At 41.5% G+C, this 17,334-nt stretch overlaps 1 protein-coding gene across 2 annotated transcripts in view; it reads right to left on the minus strand.

Moving 5' to 3' along the window:
• Positions 1–2,409: 2,409 nt before the first annotated feature.
• Positions 2,410–17,334, minus strand: part of cdkal1 (CDK5 regulatory subunit associated protein 1-like 1) — a 200,884-nt gene continuing 185,959 nt past the window's right edge. For both annotated transcript variants that reach the window (XM_034553378.1, XM_034553379.1), the window contains 2 exons: positions 16,454–16,618; positions 2,410–3,805 (listed from right to left, as the gene is read on the minus strand). In XM_034553378.1, coding sequence (XP_034409269.1) covers positions 3,641–3,805; positions 16,454–16,618 — 330 coding nt within the window. In that variant the 3' untranslated portion in view covers positions 2,410–3,640. The remainder of the gene's footprint in view (positions 3,806–16,453; positions 16,619–17,334) is intronic.

Below are 17,334 nucleotides of genomic sequence, written 5' to 3' on the forward strand. Positions count from 1 at the left end.
GACATGTCATGATGTCACCCTCTGTGTTAGCTACGCTCATGCCAGTTGTTGGCGTCCATTCAATGGTCGACCAACAGATGTGTGTTTAGTGAATATTTGACAAAGTATTTTGTGGTGGCTGGGGCGTGGTTAGGCTCAGCTGCAGGGGATCAGTTGATGTGTGTCTCTTCCCTATATGAGGTTCGATAGGGATGGAGGCACGAGGCAGGAGAGCAGAGGCAAAGTCTGCTAGATAATAAAGGATCTTACGAAAGATAGCTGAAGTCCGTGGGCCGCTTTCCATCAGTTTTTTTTTTTTTAACCGCTCTTAGTCTGGGCTCTCCCCCGAGACCTGTTTGCCTTGGGAGACCCTACCAGGGGCTAATGCCCTGGACAACTTAGCTCCCAGGATCACTGAGCATCTCTAACTCCTCCACCATGTTAAGGTGGCGATTCGCGGAAGGGAACGTATCAAAACTAAACGATTGATTTTGAGATACTTTACTCTGTTGTACTCACAGTAATGTGTTATATCAGCCTCTTAAAAGTATGTCTCTAACATAGGCACTCTTCCTTGAGTAACATTGTCTGTGTTCTTATGCAATCCAAACGACTGAATCTAAAACACTTAAATCAATGAAAATAATGAAAAATTATAAATGACAATTGCAAGCGCATTAGTGTTCAACCTCACTTGCATTCGTCTCCAAAGTTGCTCCGTTTCACATCAAAAGGACGTCCCAGTGTAGATAGCAAATTGACAACAGCTGCAACTAAGACATGAATTCTGAATTCTTGCTTTTATTAGAAACTAGTGAAGTGAATGATGTGAGGTGAATAATGATCTCCTTTCCCTGGTTCCCTCTTTAATATTTCATAGTAAGTGATGATCTCCCAAACATAAAGGGTGTCCTTGCATCCATATTTCATTGGAGAACAATGCAGTGCAACTGACATACACAGTGAGGAAATGTGCTTACAAAGCATCAAGAGAACTGTCGCACAGTATGGATGGCTGCAGAATAATATAGGGCACTGCTGGATGGATGTAACAAGCTTCATAGCTACACGCATCATTTGATCACATAATACAAAGCATGTGTGTGTGTGTCTGTGTGAGAGACACGCTTCATTTGATCAGGTAATATAAAGCTTTGCAGCCTGTGTCTGTTTGTGTGCAAGTTTGCTTGACGTGCATCATTTGCCCATATACTACAAAATTGCAGTGTGCTTGCTCTGTGTGTGCGTGTGTGTGTGTGTGTGTGTGTGTGTGTGTGTGTGATATGCACTAGCGAGAAAAGAAAAAGCCAGGGTGCATGCATGTGTCTATGTGTCAACAGAATGGGTGACATGCATCATATCCTCAGATAATACAAAGCTAGTGTGTGTGTGTAGACTACAAACAGTGGTATGTCTAATAGCATGGCTTTCTGAATGAGAGTGATGACTCCTGTCACTCCTGAGCCGCCACACACACACACACACGCTGGTTTTCTGCTAAATTAAGCATTGGAGGAAACGACAGACACAACATCAGAGCACAAACATGTACAGACACACACACCTTCTGACATAGAAAAAACTGAAAGAGACACTTGTGACTAGAAATATATATGCAGGGCATGTGCACAAACACACACAGACAAAGACAAAATTGCAAACATACTGACAGACGTGTGCCGGTGCAACACAACACATAAATTGGGGCATATCGGAGCACATGTTGTAGCTCAAAACAGAAAAGCCATTAGAGAGAGACACACAAACGAACTCTGTGCATGACAACAAGTGAACAATAGAGGGCTGTAAAGAGAAACAGACTTATTTAAAGAGTAACTGCACAACGTGTTTAAACCATACGTGTAGCATTATAATCAAAGCACAGCTCATTCTGCGGCTGGCTAGTTAGCTAGCTAACGTTAGTTTGCTTATCCCACCATGTTATTGTGCTACCGTGACACCGGCTAAAGAAAATGATCATAATATGATCAGCGGGCTGGTCGTCGGCGGCCGCTCTGGGTCAGTGCTCCCTGCATCTAGGAGACTCCAGCCGGGAGCAGAGCAAACGGCCACGTCGGTGGCTGAATTGGAGTCGCTTCAGCCGCGGCGGTCCGTCTCCGAAGGCCGGAGGAGGGACTGCGGTGTAATTCTGGACTCATTTGTGGTCTGTGCCATAGCGCTATTTTCTACACTACTGTAGCTTGCTGTCATCAGCTCTGGCTGCCATATTTGTTGACATTGCTTCAAGGCATTCGTTATATGAAAGAGGCCGTGGTTTAATTTCACAATACCCTGCTTAGCATTTTTCAAAGTTATGCAGTGGTCTCAGACCTGTGAGTAAAGTTACACTTTAATAGTCAACTTTTGTGTGTCTTTAGTGTTTATATATTAATTAAATGTATCAATCAATCAACACCTTTCACACATGACAAATTGGGGTTTTTCCTTTATTTAACAGTTTAAACAAAAAAAAAACTTCCGTCTCAACAATGACTTCGACGATGTTTACGCCACAAGTAGCTCACATAAACAAAGTACTTGCATTACAGCGTCAGTTCACCTGAATTACAAGAGAGAGAAAAAAGGTCCACCGTTACCTCTAGTTATGTCTAGCAATGCAAAGAGTTTTAGATCAAATTGACCCCAGCCCATTTCCCTCCATTGGGAGAAAGTATGCAAATAAAAGAAATCACATTGGGTGTTCTGGAGGACAGAATTACGGATCAATAACTGTCTACCTGGCCAACTGTTACATTGTAACTAACGGTAATCAGATAAGACATAAAATAATTAATTTGACTTTTATGTCTAAATATACTGTCCGTGACTCTTACTGCAATACTTTGAGATGAAGGATACAAAATTTGTTTTACCCAAAGTATTATAAACTCCTGACATAGAATACAATGAGATATACCATAAAGTAAGCACAATTCAATCTCTCAAAACAAGGATGGGCAACTCTATAACATACAATATTTGGAAATCTACATTCTCAGTACCTTTAAATAAATAATTTACTGAGAATCACACTGCAACTCTGCATGCTGTAAGGTCAGTTTCACCATCCTCAGACTTTGTCCTGGTACAGAAGACCAGAACATGTTTTTCACGAGTATCAATTAGTTGAATTGTGCTTCACTTTTTTTTCTGTGAAAGTTACAAAAATCATGATCCAAAACAAAACTTTTTATTTACCAGTTTATGGACAATGTCAGGCTGCAGCCATCAGTGAACAATAGACAACACATATAGAGTTTTCCTGAAAGAGCCTACACTTCGACATAATGGAACAGAAATATGAGAAAGAATATGTACTTGAAATAAATTCCAATTCAAATTGAGTGTAACTAGGGTGTTATTTAAAACCCATAGACTTGTATAAAAAGTGTCCGCTAGGTCTGTAAAGACAGCTCACCGGTGTTGTTCTCCAATGACAGACCAACACTGACATCACGGACCAACTGTGTAGGTGTGTTACTGACGCGTTATCGTGAATCTCGCTTTTGTTTTTTCTCTTTGGGTTCATTCAACATTGAATAAGAGCACGTGCAGTATGTTGTAAGGGATACCACTGTATTCCCCCAGCTTCAAACATACGGGGGAGGCTCCTGTGGTGTCACCAGCCTCTCCCTTCTGCACTATCTTCTTCTAGTTTGCGTCAGTACAGTTTCTCTATGATGAAGGCCAAGATGGCTGCTGCCAGAGTGAGCCCGATTCCCAGCGACTTCAGTGCTTCCCGGTCCAGACTGTAAGAGCCGATCAACAAAGCAGATGAAGAAGGCATCGATGAAGCAGGTTGTTGGATGCCATGGGCAATCTGTTCCTATGGAGGCAAACATAAAGAAAAACAATTGAATTAGACTGAGATCAAGAGCGGTAGATGTTTGGATGTGTCCTTTATTTATTTCCTCCTAAAGGCCTTTTCACACTGCTATGAATATGAACACAAAAGCCTGCGAATATTTCCCATTGAAACTATTCATACCAGCAGCAATACAAATTTGCAACACTAAATAAAGTAAAAGGTGTGAGTATTTTCTATTTTCCACATCCTGAGGTAAATTGTTGTATAGCCTAAGCTACTGTAAGCTATGTTATTGAATTTCCTTTCTAGTAAATAGTTACATAGTGTATAAGTCTTGGGCTTTTATTGTGAAAGGTAAGAACAGAAGGAGTGGACTTGATATGCTGTGTGTTTACTTATATGAGAGTGTCAGTCTAGTCTCCCTGCTCATTCGGAAAACGTATCCGTTACATTTCAGATAATTTGTTCACTGAGAGATTATGGATGAATATGTTTTAGTGGTTAAAAATTAGCCATTTCAATTAAAATAGAACACAGAGGATCTTGTCCAGAGGGCCAGTGTTCAGCACGTAGTACTACTTCCTGCTGTGGAGGAGGAAGATCTGAGAGCTCACGGACTGGACCTGGCTGAGTTGAATGTGAATATTCCTGCGATGCGTTCAAACACACAGAATTGCGCACAAAGGCCGCATCATTCTCCCACACGCCTTTGGACACAGAGTTCGTTTCAGCTCACAGCACAAGTTATGTCCATAATTCATAATTAGGGGATCGTGGTTAGATTAAATCAACTGGCCACAGTCACAAATCAAACACCGAGAGTGGCCAGTGATCCAACGAATTAAATGTCTGTAATCAGTGAGTTCTGTTTCGTCCTAATGTGTTGGACCATTAAAAAGACATCCATAACGAAAAGGATGTGACGGTGACAGGACAGGAAAGAGCGATGCTGACAATAATTGAGCAGGACAAAAAGATAAATGTCAGTGCAGGAAGAGGAAGAGAAGGAGGAGAAAATTAAGTTGTTTTTTTTTACAAATATCTGAAGTTTATTTCTGCCCCATTTGTCAACCAAATCACGATTTACTCGGGTTCTTCATAACATAGCCATTTATGTGAGGTGGTGTATGACTATCCGTCACGGATCATTGCTGCTGATCATTATTACAAATACATCTATTGATGCCACTTGATATTAGGATCTAGCGCCATCATTTAGGCGAGCAAAGGGGAATTACAGGGCGTTCTCATTTCTTCCACTTTCCTGTCTCTCTTTTGTCCTCAGCTTCTGACTCTCCATCTGCTTTCTCTCTACAACTCAGTTACATTGTGAAATTACAGAAACAATAATTAACACAAATTCACTGCTTATTTCGATTTTTTTGTGTGGCTGGAAGCATTCATAAAAGGCAGCTATTTGCTTATGCAAATGAGTGCATTTAAATTATGATGCCATTACCTCTGCATAAAGCAGTTAATACAGTTTTCTAGTGATCCAATTATTACAGAGTACTGTCTATTGAATCAAGCCGATGTTGAGGAAGGTGCACTTTGATGTCGTTACGTATGTGAGCTTTAGGGCAGTGAAAAAATAAGAGTTATTACTGATATTGCTCGAGTTAATCTCTCGGTAGCAACAATGTTTCCAGAACAAGTAGAACTGCACATTCGACCATAATTCAGATTGAAACAGTGAATATTCTTCTTCCTGACCTACACCCTCCCTCATTGATCATCCTTGAGTTTTATTACACATTAATATAGTTGCATCTTAATGTCCGAGAGTGCACACCTGATGTGCAGTTTCAAGCAAAGCCAATTGATTACTAAATAAATAAATAATCCTACACAACATGTGGCTCTTTTAATTTGAACGTTAAAAGAGAAGCAGCACTTGTCAACATCTCTAAGCCGAGTGGAAATCAATCTGGATGACCTTGAGCTAGTTCCTACACGTCTCCTCCTGCATGACAGTTGGTCAAATTCCTTATCACAACGAAGGTAGATTATGTGGAACGATATTGAGCGATTGATCAGTGGCCTTCTAGAATAACCTTTAATCAAGTTCACTAGGGATAACGGAAGGAGGTTCGGCTTTGATATTTACCATAGGCAGATTGACTCCCCCCCCCAAGTATCCATTAAGTCGTGTTCACCGACCTTCTGTCACGTCTCGCTATGGATCGCATTTTTCATCCTATATTCTTCTTTCCCCCCAAGTAGGAGGCTCAGCCAATTTTAATAATTATGTTTACCATTATCAATATCGTCTATGAGTTTGTCATCTTTTCTAGTTAAAAGGTTGTTATGAGTAGACAATTCAGAAAAACTAACGTCTGTAATTGTGGAGCATTTGTATGCATGCTGCACTTTTGACCTACGAGTAATGTTCACATTCAGGCAGATGGAAAAAAGGAAAAAAACTAAAACGCCTTTACACAAAGCAAAGCAACACATACATATGTTGTTGCTATGGCAATAGAATACAATATATTAAATAACATAATTTTGTGTGTAATATTTTATTGAATTAATTTAGTAATGCACGTAGCTTTACCAAATTATCATTTTTATTGCAAGTAAAACAACGTTCTCCGCTTGTTAATTTAGTCTTGGCCGACGTCAAAAATTACATTTCAATTTAGGATAACAATGGCCTCTACGGTGGCCGTTATTCTCTGCCAGCCTCAACACACCTTACCATCCTCCTCTCGTTTGCTGTCGATATTTTGTCAAAAGTACAAACACATGTTCGTATGTAGGCCCACAGTTTGTATTTGCATGTAAGAGAGTTGGTGCACGCCTACACGCGTCGCAGGCACATGGTCGTGTGTATGAGCAGCTGCATAGCATCAGTACTCTGCCTTTTCTATCCTACACATTACTCCCCGTCCTCTCTGATGCTTGTGAATGCTACCCTGCCACCCACTCTTCTCCTCACCATTGTGACTGAATGGTTTCCTCTGTTACCACACACAATGGATGATGGATACTGTAACCGGCAACGCCTACGTGACACATCGAAAAGTCACTTACAGTAACTTCAGACAACAGATGGAGGGAGGAGAGTCACTAACAGAGGTCGGGCTAATGTGTCCACATGTGCTTAATATTAGGATCCTTTTGAGGCGAAACTGATACGCTGTTCTGACAAACAATAAAGGTGTATGGTGATAGCCATGTCAGGTCCCTGTCACACTTGTGACTGAGCCTCTTAACTGTAAAAATGTGATCATAATGAATACAGGTGCTTCTGTCAAGAGTTCAAATCCCTAATTCAATCTCATCAGCAATTTCAAAAGTACTCTTCCCCGAGGTTACACTGGATGCCTTCTAACAGGTTTTAAACGATGGCTTATTCATTAAAAAGGATTAATGAACCGACAGTGTACGAAAAAAAGAGAAAAGTTGGTTCATTCATAACTGTTTAGAAACATGAATAATAGAATGAGAAAGGATTCCTGGAAAGACTACAATGAAATTCACTTAGTAGTGCAAATGTGATGCTTGAGTAAAAACAGGAGCAAGTTAAAAATGATATTTTATGGAAACTAAGACGAAAAGAGAAATAGATTAAGAGCAAAGGGCTGGTGAAATAGAAGGGAAAAAAGCTGAGCGTCAGAACCATTATATTTCTCTCCATTGACAGGCCAAGTATGCTGCCTTCCTCCTTCCTCTCTATCCATCTATTTATCTGTCTCTCTGCAGGTGCCCTGTCTCAATGGGGTGCCAGGCGAGAGACTGAATAGCACAGTCTAAAATCTATTACTAGTGGGGAGGATAAGTGAAAATCCAAGTGCCTGTAGGTGCGTGTCAGCACAGTGGGGGAGAAGGGAGGAAAGGAGTGGAGAGAAGAGGAAAAACTGAAGGAAAGGTGGCAGGAAAAGATGAGCGCTGTGGCTTCCAATGGTAGTTCACCACCTGCTAGCTGGCATGCTGAGTTTGCGCATTTGTCAGTGAGAAAGCGAGAGTAAGAGAGTAGGCATTTGTGAGTAAGTGTGTATGAACGTGCAGGCCTGTGGCGGAGAATTTCTGTCTCTGCTCACAGCAGTGGAGCAAAAAATAATCCTCCAGAAAATCATCCAACACCACACTAGGGGGACAGACTGGCTAGCCTAGCTCAATCCTTTCCCTCGAGGTCTAGGACTCTCAAATGTCTCTTCTGTGTCTTAAAAACTCCCCTTGCAGTTCCACGAGTGCACCTTTAAACAAACAACAACAAAAAAAAACCCAAAAAAACATCTGTCCGGGGTGTCTGGTGCAGCCTCCGCCAACACATTGGCATATTCACACTAAGATACACACAGTGACACACAAACACATCACGAGAGCCAGAAAGCACAATACACAGTGGTCACATTTCTCACATGATGATCCTCACCAGCTGTCAGTGTTGCTCTAGACACAGAGACCATGGAAGTGGTTTGTTTGTGTGTGTGTGTGTGTGTGTGTGTGTGTGTGTGTGTGTGTGTCTAAACAGATACTGTAACAGGCTCCTTAGTCACGGGTGATTTGACAAAGCCATAGTGACTGTCACAATGAGCTGCAGCTGCATTTTCAACTTAGAGGGATGGGAGAGAAATTAAGAGTGATTACAAGTAATATTTCTGATACAAACAAATGTGCTGTAGAACTCAAAAAGACTAATGAGGCTCAGTGGGGAAACGTGTGCCATGTGCGCTCTTTCTCTTTTTCATCTGAGAGCATAAATCTCCTCCATCGTGGAACTCTCTGACACTACGATGTCTTTGGGTAAAAACTGCACAACATGTGGACGCAAGTTGCCTTTCTGTGACAGAAACACTAGTTTCTATAGGCACATATCACCATCACAGCAAATTATCTCGACTAAAATGTTTCATTATCTTTTTTCCTAATGAAAAGAAATCCTGAATATTCATTCAATTTACCAGCAGAAGTGCGGGCTCTATTTTCTCCCTATACGCAACAGAAAGTGCAACTTTACAGCCAAGTCAACAGATGCATCCGCCAGTGTCTGCAGGCCATGGGAATGGAAATCAATATCACCGATTCTATCTACCGCAAAGCAATATTTTCTGTGTTGAAGGCAACGGTTTGCTCACAGTTATTTAATGTGGTGTTACTGTGATATTTCACTGCTTTTAACCGCGTTGTGGTTTTAACTGTTGACTCCAGTCGGTAGTCAGTGGGGCTGGTGTCGGAGCCGAGCAGTGGTGTGTCACATAAAGGACATATATATATATTGTATGGCCGTGAAGATGTTTACAGGGCTATAGCAAAGTGTTTCAGGCATCAGCAGTGGCTGTGCCCCATGTACGTGTACTTGATGACATTGACGCACATCAGACGTGCATATCACAGCTTACACAGGAGTACCTTTAATGAGATTCAAAGCCATTATCCCCTACATTCTCTGCAAAGCCCTCAAAAGATGTATCCTGATCCGTCTCAAAAGAGACACTAAATCCTTAACCAACTTTAATCACTGGACTGTCAAGGACATTCTGGCAGATCATACAAAGATAAAGATAGTGGCACCCAAAATCATAAGGACAGAACTACCTTCACTTCAACAAGACCCATTGAGTTTTACTTGCTGCATATGAAAAAAACCATAACAAAAATGTAAGACCCCAGTGTGCCTGCTCCACTCACTGCTTCCTCTGCTGCTATCTGGTAAACACACCAGAGCATCACCAAACCAGCAGCAGCACCCAGTTCAGACAGTTGTTTTTTATAGACGTCATACCTATTAAAATCACACAGACAGACAGACAGACAGACAGACAGACAGACAGACAGACAGACAGAAGAGGTGAAGAGGGGAAGAGGCCTGAGGTGGCTGTGAGACAACCAAGGTCATATTTCAGATTTCATTTGACGTCATACAATACCCCATTACGTTAAGTAACTTGCTGTTTAAAGCACTTTACCAACAATCTGTGTCTGAGGAGTCATTCCAGGTAAAGTGTCTCAGGTGATAAAGAAGCAAGGTGTTTTCTTGAGCCTGGGATTAAAGAGGGTAGATTACATTTCTCTGGTGCAGCCCAACACTGAACAAACGTAAGCGAAGATAATCATCCCTGTACACTGTTGTTGTGAATACCATTAGCATGATTATAGATTGGTGGACATTGTCGCAAAGTAAAAGCTGACATTAAACTGGGGATAATGGGAGACCAGAACAGGTAACCCAATGGGTGAGAACCATATTGCCCCACTAGAGAGCTGCGCTCACTAAATGCGGGGCTACTTGTGGTTCCTAGAGTCCTAAAAAGTAGGATGGGAGCCAGAGCCTTCAGTTATCAAGCTCCTCTTTTATGGAACCAGCTTCCACTTTCAGTCCGGGAGGCAGACACAGTCACCTCATTTAAGAGTAGACTTAAGACTTTCCTGTTTAATAGTGCTTATAGTTAGGGCTGAATCAGGTTTGCCCTGGTCCAGCCCCTTGATATGCTGCTATAGGCTTATAGGCTGCTGGGGGATGTTTTAGGATACACTGAGCACCTATCTCCTCTTCTCTCTCTCCTTATGGATGAATGTACATCTCTCCATTGCGCCTTATTAACTCTGCTTCCTTCCCGGAGTCGTTTGACTTCACATCTCATAGGGTCCATTGGACCTGGCGGTGTCTGATGCCTGGTGAGCCGGCCTCCTGCCATGGCCCCTGCTGATACGCCCCCCCCCCCCTCTACCTCCTTCTGTTTCATGGATTGGAGTTCCATTCATACATTGTCATATTCATGTAATGTGTTTATGTAACTCTGTAATGCTGTTCATTCTGTACACATGACATCTATTGCTTCTGTCCATCCGGGGAGAGGGATCCTCCTCTGTTGCTCTCCTGAAGGTTTCTTCCCTTTTTTCCCTGTGAAAGGGTTTTTTTGGGGAGTTTTTCCTGATCCGATGTGAGGTCCTGGGACAGGGATGTCGTATGTGTACAGATTGTAAAGCCCTCTGAGGTAAAATTATAATTTGTGATATTGGGCTATACAAAATAAACTGAATTGAATTGAATTGAGAACCCTCCATCTTCTCTTTCAATCAAATATTATTGTAATAACAAGAATAAACAGCTGAGCCATACTTCAGCAAAGCCGCTGCTGTAATCATGTTGGGACAGCATGTTTATCTTAAGAGTATCATTTGAAATGAAATACAAAGCCGTGGGTGACTCAACAGATGGAGAACTTTGCTCTGGAGAATGGTCACGGGGGTAAAGTCTATTTTTACAATAACATTGAAGAAAACATGATTGCTAAATAACTAAACATCTTTTTTTTCTTCTTCTCCAAACCTTTTGGACTAAGTGCTTTGCTATTTACATCTTCCATCTGTGGTTTAAAAGCAAATAGAGCTCGGGGTATTTAAAACCCCTCTGACATTTAAAATAAACAAAACAGACAGGGGCAGCGTTGACATGTTGGGTAAGAATACTGAAAATAGACTAATATTTGAAGGCTGAACATTTATTCCTTTGTTAGCGTGACTTTGGGTCTTCGACTATACACAAAACGCAAGCCATGCAACACAATTTGACACGCTAAATGAAATGCTTAAAATAGCGACGCACGCTGCTTTGAAGGCAAAACTAATTATTTGATATTAGAGTAAACAAAGTCACGCAAAGGACAAGTAAAAACCTTTTGACATTTTAATTCCTGAAAGAAAAAAATGCATTTGAGAGGATTTACTGTATCTGGTCTGGAAAAGACAGCTTGATCTCAGATTTTTCTTTTGTTCTGTTCCTGACAATACAGATGACAACATGATTTGTGCATAACGCAACATCAAAGCAACAACCCACAACAGTTGCATGTCAAGACGGAGCTGTTCAATTGTTTGGTGTGAAATGCAGATTTTCATTTGAGTTTCGTGCCTGTGTGTGTGTGTGTGTGTGTGCGTTTGTGTAGGACGCCAGCGTGTGTTTTGTCTACATGATGATTATGTGCACACAGCCAGTGTCTCAGAGCCTACGGCCATGGCACACACACACCGGGGGAACTGTGCATCGTTCTATACGTGTACATGAATGTGTGTGTGTACGAGGTTCTGTGTGTTTGTGTGTGTGCGTCAAAGCTTTGTTTTACCAATGAACCTGTGGTGTATGTCACTGTCTGTCTGTGTAAATGTACTGTAAGCACTATGATGCAAAATACCAGCAATCCCACCCACTCAGCCAGTACTAGAACATACTAAATAAATATTGTCCACTTCCACGCAGTGTTTTTATATTTTTCTACCCATTCATGCCAAACAAATAAAATATACACACACACACACACGTGTCTCATTCCATTTGACAAGATGGATGAACTGATTAAAAACAAAATTGTGACGACAGAGGAGCAAGAGGTAAAAGGAAGAAAGGTAATAAATAATGAAATGATGACACAGGACACAAACAAAGAAGAAAAGCAATGAAAGAAAAGAAAAACAGAGATATGATGAAAAAGGAAGAAAGCCACATGGAAGGGTGGGAAAAACACGAATACAAGCCCCAGAGAAAAGGAAAATTAAATGTTATATGCCAGCTGAGATTTGTCCATTCACCGCCATTTCTTTTTGGTTTTTCTGTCAATTTGTGTTCATGGAGGGACATAGTTCACTCCTCATAGTCCTCCTTTTCATAACAAATATCAATTTGCTGTTTTGTGAAAGGAGCAGAGCAGTTTTTCTTCTCTTCCTCCTGTTCTCTTGGTCTCCTTGAGAAAGTATGCTGTGAAAAGAACTGATTATTGGGTGGCACTCAAGCTGCTTTTCTGTCTCCTGATTTCTACCTTGCTCTCTCTTTCACCCGTTTCATTTTTTGGCCTCTCGTACATACACCTTCTATCATTTAATTTCATCTGAGGATGAGGGGACTGGGGAAGATACTTTCTATTTTTCTTTCCTCCACCGTGCTTGTTGAGTGCTTTCATTGCCATTGTGTCCCACTAAAAGAATCATTACTTCCCCTTCTGCGGAAAGTGTTGTTTCTGTGAATGAAGGTCTGACAGCCGGAGAGATAGAGAGCGGATAAGAAAGAGAAACAGAACAAGAGATGTCATTCATGTCAATAAAAGCAAATCTCTCTCTCTCGGAAACCTTGGTCTTGTTTCATTGAATGGAATGGCACCAAGGCCTTTTAATGAACATGTTGCACCGGGCTGCACACGGACAAAGAGCAGTGTGCCATTAGAGCACCATGAATCCATCCCATCCACACTGTCTGCACCTGTCAATATGTTCACACATCCTTGCATCCATTCATCTCCTCATCCATCAGCTGTGTGCATCTAAGCCATCGTGTCTCACAGCCATACATTCAAATATATCTGTCCACTTTCAAGTCCATCCTTCCACACAAGCTGTCATATGTCACTCCTCTATAAATTCATCCATCCATCCATCCGGCAGTATGGAGGCTGGATGATGTGCAATCATCTCTCTCTCCCACTCAGACATCTCTCACTTTGTTCCTTTTTTTCTCTCCAACAAATGGATATTACAGACCGTAGTGGGTTCCTCTGCCTATACAATCACCCCACTTATCCACCACTCTCTCGTTCTCACTTTCTCTTACAACGCTCTTCTGCATCTTGGATGAAACGACATAGCTCAGCTACCATGCACCTCATCACGCAGTCCCTCTCCTCCCGGTCCTTTATTCTTCTGTTTTTCTCTCGCTCTCTGCCAAAAGTCTATAATTATAGACTCTGCTGCAAGACATGGCGGTGAGCATCTATCTGCCTTTCCGTAATCATTCATTCATCTCACATACACATTCAGCTCAGTGTGTGGTGGATTCACGCAGAGACTCATAGAAAATAGATGGTCTTCAATATGTATAGGCCAGCCACCAGTGTGTGTATATGTGTGTGCACATGTGTGCATATCCGTAGATATGCGTGTATACATGGGTATGCTCGAAAAGGCATGTGTGTGCATGCAGATTTTCAATCAGACCTGTTCACTTAACGTAATAATAATACATGCTGGACACACGGCTGTCAAGGACATCACATATGCCAGAGGGCTGTAGGATATGTGTGTCTGTGTGTGTAGCTTGCAAATACTGCTGTGTTTCCAAGCCATTAGGTCACTTATCTATTAGCACTGTGCTCCTGTGCCACTCTGGTGTCATTAAGAGCTGACAATGCTGGTCAAGGACTATGGATTATAGATCATCAGCAGCATCACTAGAGATCACTTAATATAACAATTTGTTAATTGCCAATATGCTGTGGAAAGCAGAGACAATCCTGACACACCACTGTTTTTCAACACACACTGCTCTGCCACTCAAATTCATCTACACAGGCTGTCCTACTCAGCTATTGCCATTAGAAATAAATCTAATAAAGACACTCTAGATATTCGCATGAATTCTCTTCTGGAGCACATTAACTGGTGGAAATGATGACATAACCTATATAACTGAGAGAGTACATGTGTGGTTACATCAACCTAAATAATATTAAGGCCTGGGCATGTTATGTAAGAATGTCGAAGAATGTTAAAGGAGTGTGAGTGTAGGAAAAGTAAGTGTGTGTGTGTGTGTGTGTGTGTGTGGTTGTGTATTGGATGGGCTGTAGACTTTATGAGGCTAGTTTTACAAGGCCTATTCCCCGGAGTTGAACTTTTCAGTGCTGAGTGACGCACCATTTGGCTTGCTGTGAAACCCTTTCTCTTTATTTTATCTCATTTTCTGCCTCCAAAAAATGTCTCTCTCTCTCTCTCTCTCTCTCTCTCTCTGCTTGCTTTCCTCTTCATCAGTGTCTCCCCCCCCCACCTTCTCTCTCATGTCTCTGTCGGTTCTTTTCATCCCTCCCTCTCTGTCTGGCAGTTAAGGCTGATGGAGTGTGAAATTAGAAAGTGTATCATATTCTGCTCTGTGGCCTGAGCTATAAGCTACAGCTAGTCGGAGTGAAAAATAACATGCAGTGAAACAGAGACATTACCATGTGTGTGTGTGTGTGTGTGTGCGGTGGAAAATAAGGAAGAGGACAGGTTAGCCAGCTACAGCTTATCTTAAATTACTTATCTCATGCCTGATACACTGGGGCTTTTCCACAAACTGCAGCGAGAATGGATTAAAAATGCGGACACACACCTAATTAATTTGATGACTGAACAAAATTTAAAAAAAAGCCTGTTGTAAATGCAACTTTTATAGTTTGGATAAGGAAAGAATACACATTGAGGGCTTGACAGATGTAGAAAAGGACTTCTCATTACTTGAAAAAGACCAGTACACATCTGGTAGACACGTACACACACTACATGTGTAACTGATTTAACAAATTGACTAAATATTAGTATACTAATGTGGCTACATCGATAGACAACCACAGATGCTCACACCATTTAGTGTGAAATTTAATTGAAACGAGCCAGTGAGCTTGGGATTTGGGTATTGACTGTGAAGTTAAAGAGTAACAACCAACCAGAGGTGAATAACGCAGCTAAAACTACCTCCATCCATCTGACTGAAGACAATATCTGAAATCATACTCCATTTTATTCAGAACAATATGCACTCATAAACCAAATTAAGATTGATATCTGACTTGGGGAAAAAAAAGATCCTCCTTGGGGACTGGCTAAACCTACGCTGTATATTGCTGCCAAGGCCAACACAAATTTAAAAATTTTTTTATATTTAATGTTTAAAACTACTTGGCCAGTTTTTTTATGGACAGAATTTGCGACTGTAAAAGTATCACAACCGTGTAAGATGCTGTCATGAAACTTTATAGGTCTGCAAGGGCACCGGAAAAAGGGGGTAGGAAGGGCTATTGGAACCGGCCACATTATTCCCCTGGCACGGTTTAGAGTGGCGGCTGGTGTGATCCCAACGCAAGATGGTCTCTAGTTGAACAGTGTTTTAACCTGTGTACCAGCATTGCACCCTTTCCTTTCTAGTTCCCAGTCCATATGCTCTCTTTTATGTAATCTTTTACCTGTAGTTTTATTTATTCCTGACATTTAAAGTTCTAAATTCTATAATCAAACCATTAATATGGCAGCAAACAACTCTTTGCTATGTAAATATACAGCAGAGTAGTGTCTACCTGAGCAGAGAATTAAGTAACTCTCCCTGTATGTGTGTGTGTGTGTGTGTGTGTGTTTGTTTTATTCCGAGCTTCTCCTGGCTTTGTTGACATAGCCAAGCCCGCTGCACATGCTTTAAGTGTATGGTAGTGTGTGTGAGCGTGCTTCATTGGCTGGCTCATGGCTGCTGCTCTGCATACTCAAATGCCAGTTACAGCTGATCAATCTGCCCAGACGGACGCCGTCGGTACAGAAGCGCAGCACTCACCCTCCGGGTTCCCCCTTCAGGTAAACACCGGCGCCGTTGTTAGCGCTGTTAGCTGCCAGCTGCCTGCTCAGCCGTTGCCATGTTGAGAGCCGTTTCATTTAGTTCCAAACCAAATGTTGTGCTGCTCCTTTTGTTTTGTGTCAACCACCTGGTAAACTCTAATTTAAACAGTTTGCTAAGGAAGTGTAGGTTACTTTAATTCATATTTTGCGGTACAGACATAAAGCTGTGACTGTGCTTACATACATACATACTTACATTTGTTTTGATGTATTTGTGATTTACTGAACTGTAGCATTTAATCTGAGAAAAAAAAAACTTGACTCGAGGCATGCATTTAACTATACCTGTATGTTGTGCATGTATTTGTGTGTGTTCACCTTTAACAGGCCAGACACCTCTCCCTTCTGAAGTGGTTTGGCAATGGAGGGAGTGAAGGGCTTACTCTCTTCTACTGGTCGGCCTTTCAGGAAGTGTTTTCCTGCCTCGTAGATGTCCACCTCAATCATCTTCCCTTTGAATTCAGCCTTCTTAGGCACCAGCACCTGCAAACCAAGAGCCACACATCATAACTGATATCACTGCAAACCTTTATAACCCACATCAAGAACCACAATAGACTATTAATCCACAGTTGGGATCTAATTCCCTGTAGCAGTGACTGTACCCGAGTGACCAGAGGTGACATATATCCAACAACTTGCTCATTCCCCGAGAAAGGCACACCTATTTTACCATCCATTCCAACAAATAATCAACCCACCGCATATTTCACCACATCTGTCCATTATATTTTCAATTAACCGCTGCTCTAAAACGGTTTCCCCCAATGCTCTCCCACATTGTTATTTAGCCAGCCCCTGCCCGCTTACACAAAACCCAGGGCTGAGTGTTTTCAGCTCCATTTATGGAAGCCCTCAAGGTCAAAAACTACGGCAACAGCTGTGAGATAAACCATTAGGATTTGCTGGTTTGTTTTATTATTTCACCATGGCAACTACAAATCTCAGCAGGAAGAAGTGATAATTACGGCGTAGTGTGAAATGGAATTTGCTCTTAATGTCTTACCCCTTTAAATAAAGATCAAATGCAAATGACTTTTCTTAAAAAAAAAATTTCAAACCAACCACAAAGTTGACAGATTGGCAATATGATATGCTTTACACAGCTGTTCGAGTGCTGATTTACTTCTTTCCTCAAGCTCTTCCTTTAGATTCAATCTCTCCTGTAAATACTACTGATTGGTGTTGTGATTATGGGG

This window comes from Cyclopterus lumpus, chromosome 16, assembly GCF_009769545.1.
Source record: "Cyclopterus lumpus isolate fCycLum1 chromosome 16, fCycLum1.pri, whole genome shotgun sequence".
NCBI classification, from domain to species: Eukaryota; Metazoa; Chordata; class Actinopteri; order Perciformes; family Cyclopteridae; genus Cyclopterus; species Cyclopterus lumpus.